The 9,061-nt window shown below is 52.6% G+C and overlaps 1 protein-coding gene across 1 annotated transcript in view; it reads right to left on the bottom strand.

The window, feature by feature from the left end:
- Positions 1 to 5,307: 5,307 nt before the first annotated feature.
- Positions 5,308 to 9,061, bottom strand: part of SH3BP2 (SH3-domain binding protein 2) — a 10,466-nt gene continuing 6,712 nt past the window's right edge. Inside the window, 1 exon segment of the mRNA XM_010835691.1 lies at positions 5,308 to 5,549. Within this exon segment, the coding sequence (XP_010833993.1) occupies positions 5,466 to 5,549 (84 nt within the window). The 3' untranslated portion in view covers positions 5,308 to 5,465.

The following is a 9,061-nucleotide window of genomic DNA, read 5'->3' as shown; positions in this document are numbered from 1 at the left end:
GTCGGACTTAGGCCGCCCAGCCCCAGCCTGGACCGGGCCGGGTCCAGCGCGTGGGGACGGTCGCTCGCAGGCCCACATGCCTCGTCGCTGAAACAGGTCGGGCCGGCGTGCCGGTGGCGCCTGCTCACCCGAAGCCGCTCGGCCACTCATTCATTGTCGATGGTGAGGCTCTTGGAAGCCTCATTCATTTGTCGTTGGTCAGGCTCTTGGACGGAGAAGGCAATGGCACCCCACTCCAGTACTCTTGCCTGGAAAATCCCATGGATGGAGGAGCCTGGTGGGCTGCAGTCCATGGGGTCGCTGAGAGTCAGACACGACTGAGCGACTTCACTTTCACTTTTCACTTTCACGCATTGGAGAAGGAAATGGCAACCCACTCCAGTGTTCTTGCCTGGAGAATCCCAGGGACGGGGGAGCCTGTTGGGCTGCCGTCTATGGGGGCGCACAGAGTCGGACACGACTGAAGTTACTTCACTTCACTTAGGGTCTTGGAGGGCAGGTTTGCAGGAAGCGCAGGAGCTCGATCCAAAGGATCCGTTCCAGGCCCTTCTCGGCCTAAGGCCCCAGGCCTCTCCCTGCCCGACTCGCCCACTCTTCCAGTGGACGGACTCTGCCCCTGTGCCCAGTCTGTGCTCCTGTGCCCAGAGTTTGGGGCTGGGCTGGTAGCCAGGGTGGGGCCAAGACAGCGAGACCTGTGGATCCTGATAAGGCTCTGTCGATGCGGCCACTGCCTGATGCCCGGAGCCTGGCGTGCTGATGCTGGATGAGCGAGAGCACCAGGGACCTTCGCAGAACCAGGGCATCGGTGAGACCAGGCCATCTGCCAGTGACCTGGAGGCACCTCCCCAAAGTGCCCCTCCTGTTGGTCTCATAGGAGTCCTCAGAAGACGCAGGAGCCATATGGGCCAGCTCCCTTTATGCCCATAGAAAGTTGAGGCCCAGAGCTGGGCAGTGAAGGAATAGTGTGGAATCCAGGCCTGCCCTCCCAGCAGGGTCCTCCTTGGCCTGACCTGCAGAAGGGTCAGGGACACTCTCCGTGGATAAGAGACAGCGACCTCTGGTCTCCTGGATGTGGACTTGTCTCAAGACAAGACTCAGAATTCTGCATCACTCACTTTGTTTTCCTTTCACCCAACAAAGAGCCTGGCCCACAGGAGATGTCAGTGGGGGCTTGCTGAAGGGAGGGGAGTAGATGACCACTGAGCACGTTAAGTGGTGACACAGAAGATATGAAAAAGACCCAGGTCAAACAAAGGTGAAAACTATAAGGTGAGGCGCAGCAACATGGCTTGATAAGCACAGGGACCGGACTCCCAGAGGAGAGGACGAGTTGCGAAGAACAGTCTGGAATGCGTGGTGGGAAAGGGAGTATCAATGTGGCTTTGAGGCCAACTGCAGCAGTGGGGGCCACACAGTCTATCCCTCTATCCATCGTCCGGAAGTTCTCCCAGGTACGTGGACCAGTGAAAACACTGAAGAGTCCATGTCTCAATGGACTGAACTGAATGTGAGAAACATTAAGTGGATCTGAGCTCTTCAAGGGGTGGACTTAGTCGCCATTGGTGCCCAGCCCACATCCCTGTTCTGGGTGGGTGCTCCAAGTGGTCCACTCTCCAGGCGCTGTGAGTGTGAGCTGCTAATTGCCACGGACCCCCTTTCTCCAGAGTGCTGCCTCGCCCAGGAGGTTATCTCCCTACCTGAACAATACCTGGCTGACCTGGGGTACAAAAGGCTGGTCCCTTCAAAGCAAAACCAACTATGTAGAACAGTCATACTCCAGATTCCCTTGCTGCTGCTGCTGCGGCTAAGTCGCTTCAGTCGTGTCCGACTCTGTGAGACCCCATAGACGGCATCCCCGTCCCTGGGATTCTCCAGGCAAGAACACTGAAGTGGGTCCAGATTCCCTTAGGTCCAGGTTAAAGCTACCCTCCAGCTGAACCACCTCTTCCCCTTGTTTTTCCCTTTGCACTATGCTAATTCCCCCATTCAGCTTATCCTGAGAACATTCCCTCAATAAATCACTTGCACAAGATTCCTCTTCAAAGTTTTGCTTCTGAAGAACCCAATCTTAAGAAAACTGCATATAAGAAACACTATCTACACGTTAACACCAAAAAAGTATACAACCCAATTAAGGAATGGGCAAGAGACTTGAATAGACATTTCTCCAAAGATAAGCACATGAAAAGATGCGCAACATCATTAAGCATTAAAAAATTGCAAATCAAAACCACCATGAGATACCATTTAACATCCATTAGGATTGCCATTTTATTTTAAAAAAAGAAAGTAAGTATTGACAAGGAGTGGAGAAATTGGAATGCTTGTGCATTGCTGGTGGAAATGTAAAATGGTGCAATCAGTGGGGAAAATGGTGTGGTGGTTCTTCAAAAAGTTAAAGAATTACCATATGCCATAGCAATTCCACTCCGTGGTATATATGAGACTAACATTTGTACATGCATGTTCATAGCAGCATTATTGACCATAAACAAAAGGAGGAAGCAATTTAAGTGTCTTTGATAGACTGATAAACAAAATGTGATCTGTCCATACAATGGAGTAATATTCAGCCTTAAAAAGGAAATTCTGCCATCGGCTACAATATGAATCTTAAAAGACATAATGCTAAGTGAAACAAGTCAGTCACAAAAACACAAATTATGATTCCACTTGTATGAGGGCCCTGCCAGTGGCCAGTGAAAGTCAGTCACGTCCAACTCTGCGACCCCATGGAGTATACAGTCCGTGGAATTTTCTAGGCCAGAATACTGAAGTGCAGGACTTGAGTAGTCAAATTCTTAAGACAGAAAGCAGACAGTGTTGCCAGGGGCAACACTGGAAGGGGAAATGGGAAGGGAGGAGGGGGAAAGGGGAGTTCCTATTTAACACATAGAGAGTTTCAGTCTTACAGGATGAAAGGAGTTCAGTGGATGGATGGTGGTGACGATTCACAATGTGAATGTACTGAATGCCATGGAACTGTATGCTTTAAATGGTTAAAATGGTAAACTTACGTACATTTTATCATCATAAAAAGTTTAAATGCTATTAAAGTACACTTTGCTTTTCCAGAAAAAAAAGAATAAGGGAGGTATTGTGTATCTTGTGAGTGATACTGTCTTTCGAGTGAAAATCGCTCACTCGTGTCCGACTCTTTGCAAACCCATGGACTATACAGTCCATGAAATTCTCCAGGCCAGAATACTGGCATGGGCAGTCTTTCCCTTCTCCAGGGGATCTTTCCAACCCAGGAATTGAACCCAGGTCTCCCACATTGCAGGCGGATTCTTTACCAACTGAGGTATCAGGGAAGCCTCTATGTAGGAGCTTAAAAAAATAAAAATACAATATTAGACACAAACAACAATGAATATCAATATCAAACAATGAGATCAATGAAATAAGCCACCTGCAGGCAGTTCTCTGGCAGTCCAGTGGTTAGTACTCGAAGCTTCCACTGTAGGCGGCATGAGTTCGATCCCTGGTCAGGGAACTAACATCTTGCATGCCACAGAGTACAACCAAAAAAGTCACCTGTACTCCTTGTGTTGAGCAGGACAGTAAAAGTACTGACTGCTCTAAATTTAGTTAAGAACTGAAATAGACTATATAACTTTCAAACTAGAAGAGGGAAAGTGGCATGCTTGAAAAGAAAAAAAAAAAGGTTGCTCAATCCAAAAGCAAGAAAAAACAAGAGAAAAAGAAAAACACCCGCACAGACGGAACAATACAACAACAGATTTAATTACATGGAACACAAATGGACAAATCGCTGCAGTTAAGACAAAGTGTGTCCTATATGCCACCGTCACATAACAAAGAATTAAAACCATATACGATAAAGGGAATACGAAACACCTATGAATCAAACCTCCCAAAAGCTAAGCGAGAACACAAAGGACAAATTATAAAAATCCCATCAGTAAACCTTAAAGACAGACCCAAATGAAGAGAGAGACCCACGTTCATGAATCAGATCAATGATTTCAAATGTCCACCAGTTGATTGATAGCTGTAATGAACTCCCAGTCAAAATACCAACTGAGTTGTCATTAATGGAACTGACTAGATGATTTTAAAACTTAAACATGCAAGAAAAAACTTACATGGAAACACTAAGAGCCAGAACAGCCAAGACACATTCAAAGAAAAATATGGACTTACTTTACCAGATATGAGGACTAATTGTTGTTGTTGTTTAGCTAACGGGTTGTGTCTGACTCTTGTGATCCCATAAACTCCAGCCCACTAGTCTCCTCTGTCCATGGGATTTCCCAGGCAAGAATACTGGAGTGAGTCGCCATTTCCTTCTCCAGGGGATATTCTGGGCCCAGGGATCAAACCTGCATCTCCCACATTGGCAGACAGCTTCTTTACCACTGAGCCACCAAGGAAGCCCAAGAGAACTAACTAAACAACAGTAATTAAGACAGCCTGGTATTGGCATCAGTTCAGTTCGGTCGCACAATCATGTCCGACTCTTTGCGACCCCATGAATTGCAGCACGCCAGGCCTCCCTGTCCATCACCAACTCCTGGAGTTCACTCAGACTCACGTCCATCAAGTCAGTGATGCCATCCAGTATTGGCACAGAAACAGACAAACGGAACAGAACAGAGGCCAGTCACAGACCTACACGTGTACAGATAGATGGTGAGGGGTTTACAGATGCGTGGGGAAGGGACAGACTATACGTAAACAACGCAGGGAAAGGTGGGGAAGCCCTCTGTGGGGAGGCAGGAAAGTGAATCCTTACCCCGTGCTCCGTCCAAAAAACAATTATAGAGTTGGAAAGATATACATGACACATGTTACTGACAGTATCGAGGCTATATAAAGAATTATTATAGATTAATAGAAAAAGACAAACAGGAAAATGGGCAGGAGAGTTGAATAGACACTTCACAGGAGACAAAATCAAAATGGCTAATAAATATGTGAAAATGTGCTCAGCCTCATCAGTAACTGTTTAGTCACTAAGTCGTATCGGATTCTTTGCAACCCCGTGAACTGTAGCACGCCAAGCTTCCCCGTCCTTCACTGTCTCCCAGAGTTTGCTCAGGACCTTCCACTGTTTCCCATGAATTCTGCGGTAAAAGATCTATGGTTCCACATCCTTATTAACACTCGGAATTGTGTTAACTCACTCAAGCTCACGTCCAATGAGTGAGTCAAGTTGCTCAGTCGTGTCCGACTCTTTGCGACCCCATGGACTGTAGCCTGCCAGGCTCCTCCGTTCATGGGATTTTCCAGGCAAGAGTACTGGAGTGGGTTGCCATTTCCTTCTCCAGGAGATCTTCCCGACCCAGGGATTGAACCTAGGTCTCCCACATTGTAAGCAGATGTTTTACCATCTTAGCCACCAGGGAAGTCCGGTAGAAACTGGCTAAAAGCAAATTAAAGCCATAATTATACACCCACCAGATTGGCAGAGATGGAGAAAAGTCTGACAATTCCGAGTGTTAACAAGGATGTGGAACCACAGATCTTTTACCGCAGAATTCATGGGAAACAGTGGAAGGCCCTGATGCCCTAGAACTCGAGTCCTGAGTACACACCCCAGAGAAACCTGTGCACGCATGGGTCAGAAACACAGTTAGGACTGTTGCTAGCAGCACTGTCTGTGATTGTCCCAAACTGCAAACTAAACGTCCGTCCACAGTAAAATGGATCCATGAACTACGCTACGATCAACAGAAGAGTTTTCTGCAAGAAACTACACCTATGCACAGCAACCTGGATAAACCTGAAGACACGACACGCAGAAGCCAGATGCCAAAGCTTGCATGGGTATGACTCCACTCACGTAGGTGCACAAACAGCAAAGCACAGAGACAGATGCAGGCTTCATAGTAAAGCAGGAGCCCCCCACAAGCCGGGGAGACGGGAGGGGTGGCGCTGAGCTGGGGAGGGCACGGGGGGCTGGTCCCCCTCATAGCAATGCTACACTGTACATCTGTGTGTGGTTCTCTTTTCTGAATGCGTTTTATTCCACAGGAAATGAAAGGGAAAAGGAGGCGCCTCAGCTCTGAGTAGCTCAGGGTGTGGCCAGGATGCAGCTGGAGGGTGACACAGGGGCAGCCATCAGGCAGCCTCTGAGGTTTCTGAGGGCGGCAGATGGGTCAGGGCTGCTCTATGCCCCGTGACTCTCCCTCCCCAGAGTGCTGGTAGCCTGGCCACCAGCAACCATCTCTAACGTGTGTGCAGGCTGCCCGGCCAGGGGCTCCCTGCTGCCAGGTCACAGCCAGAAGGGGGCTTCTGTCCTCCCCTCACTGCCCCTCCTCTGGGGATGCAGGTTTGTCCATCACCAGCTCCCTCTCCTGATGTTCCCTGGGTGGCCCTGCCATCCCCTCCAGAGGCCAGCCCAGTGCCGCCCAGCTGGACAAGAAGCCCCTTGGCCCCAAGCCGAGACCCCTGGTGCTCAGCGGGGGCTGCTGGAAGCACTCCCCGCCCAGGCCAGCAGGGGGCGTCCACGCCATGTGACCCAGAGTTGCAGTGGGGGCAGGGAGCAATCCCGGTTTGTTTCGTCAGGTCTCTTCTGGTTCTAAAAGCACGTTTTTGCAATAAAAAATCACTATTAACAGAAGTTACAGGGGCTCTCTGTGCTCTTTCTGATCAACTGCAGGAAGAGTAAAACCAGGCTCAGTGCTTGGCTTGGAGGAGCCCTCAAAGCAGCTGGGGCCTCTTCCCAAGGGCAGGGACTGAACCACCTCTGGACTCAACCAACAGGCTGGGCAGGTCAGCGGAGCCTCTCTGAGCCTCAGCTTCCCTGTCTGTAAGGTGAGGGGCAACATGGCCCCTCGGGTGGGCCTCCTGGCGGGTCTACCCACAGACTGGGGCTGGGAGGGCAGAGAAGCGAGGTGGGTCGGTCTTGTCCTCCGCCACCCCAGCAGCTGTGTCCCCCTCGCTGGGTGAAGGCAGGTCTGGAACCCTGGGGGGTGCAGATTAACCAGACACCCCACAATGCCTATCCAAGGCTGCTGGGCAGATGCCAGGGTCTGGGCTCAGCGGCTAAGGGCAGATCACATGGCTGGGACGCAAACCCAGGCCACTCTGCACCTCGGTTTTCTCACCTGTGAAACGGTCTGCCTGGAGCTGGGAGAGCAGCGGCTTAAGTCGTGTGCAGCTTAGCGCCTCGAGTACAGAAGTGCTCGGTGCTAACCACCCTCCAGCCGACGTGGGGAATAGAACCTTCTGGCAGGTCTGGGATGCCCCCACCTCCACGTCAGAGAACCACATCTGGTGCCCCATCCACTGCCCCCAACCCACACACTCTAGCAACCGAGGCCCTGAGCTTGCGTGGTCCACAGAGCTGGGTAGCTGTCCCAGCAGACCCTGTGCTGGGTCTCCGGCAGCAATAGGCCCCATCTGTCCAGGCAGCCAGAAGGACCTGTCACCTGGCTCTGGACGCCAGAACCTCCACACCTTCCAGCTCGGGGTCTTCAAACACGAGCTGGCTCCCAAGCAGCTGCACGCCAGCTAAAAGCAGTAGCCTCCTGCGGCGGTCCCCAGCACAGCAGACCCCGAGCCCTGCTGGAAACTGCGTCTCTGACCCCAGTCCCCACTTGAAGCGACGGCCACGCGGGAACGGTGTGCCTCCGGGGGTTCAGGGCAGAGCGGGTGAAGGAGGGCAAATTGCTCGTTGCCTACAGATGCTGGGGGAGGAACACCAGGACTCCAGAGCCCCAGACCCCCAGAGTGGGGGTGTCCCTAAGTGACCCCCAGGTCACCCAGAGGCCGTGACCACCTCCCCACCCCCATCCCCGGGGGCTAAAGTGGGAAACATCTGCAGAGCTGGTGCTGGACACCCAGTTTCTGGAAGCAGACGGCCGCGGTCTTCCCCACTAGAGAGCCAACATCTCTGCCCGGCCCCCTCTCTGCTCCTCTGACCACCACCTCACCCAGGACGTGCCCCAGGGCAGAGGAGGGGATGCGTGAATGACTTTCTCCTGGGACCTTTAATCAGTGCTAGTGGGCACAAGTGCTCTCATGGCCTGGGTTTTACACAGCAAATTCCTCTTTCCCAGCAAAAGAGGGCAGTGCGGAGAATCAAATGGCCCTGGGTTCCCTGGCAGCCCTGACACCAGCTGAGCTTGTTTTTATGGAAAAGAAATTCACCCCAGATGGTCACGCCAGGGAGACCAGCCCTGCTGGAATTCACGACAGGAAGCACGGAGGTACTCAGGGCTGGGCCTGCGCTGAGTACGGACCGAAGCACCTGGACGTCTGGTCCCATCGTCCCCACCCATCCTTGGCCTACACGGGGCCCACTTTTCCCACAGCACAGTCGCCATCACCTCCTCCAGGAAGCCTTCCTGGAGCCCCCAGCTGGGTTCCAAGCTCCCAGCCCCTGCAGACCCTTCTGCCACGGACAGTGGACACCGGGAGAGCCTCCCACCCGGCTGTCTCCCAACTGCTGGTTAATCCAGCAGATGACTCAACTAGAGACATGCGGGGCCTTCAGCTCTGCAGCCTCACTGCCCTGGACCGGACTCACAGCAGCGGAATGTGGCTCTTCATGTACAGGTTTGGAACACAGACTATCCGACTCTGGGGTCCTGTCCTGTGACCAGCTGTGCACCCAGAGCAAGCCATTTAGCGACCTGTGCCTGGAAGACAAGACCACCGTTTAGGGCAAGCTGACCTGCCGAGGTCACTGCTTGGACCCTGGAGTGGGTACTCAGTTAGCCCTGGCCACGGTGCAACGGTCATCTGTGCTTTATTGCTCAGCACCGGCCCCACATGGAGCCTGCGTTGTAATGTTCCTGGGGGGTCCAGCCCCTGTCCTCCCACCCCAAATACGCCAGCCCTGCCGAGCTCCCAGCCCAGTGCAGGGTGGGTGTGCTGGGGGACCTCCATCCCTGTCCATGAAGTCCAGCCCGGGCTCGGTCCTGGGCCCCTGGGCAGTGGGCAGGAAGAGATGGGAGAGCCCCACCCCATCCTCTGGGGCCCAGGGCCTGGCCTTGAGATTCCTCTGGAGAGGCCCCGGGTCAGAGCTCGCCGCTGGCTCCACTCAGCCTCCTGTGCAGGTCAGCCTCCTCCTGCGCGGCCTGGGGCC

Source organism: Bison bison, unplaced genomic scaffold, assembly GCF_000754665.1.
Source record: "Bison bison bison isolate TAMUID 2011002044 unplaced genomic scaffold, Bison_UMD1.0 scf7180017845555, whole genome shotgun sequence".
Lineage (NCBI taxonomy): Eukaryota > Metazoa > Chordata > Mammalia > Artiodactyla > Bovidae > Bison > Bison bison.
Note: the sequence above shows the minus strand (reverse complement) of the source record. Positions and strands in the feature narration are given on the sequence as shown.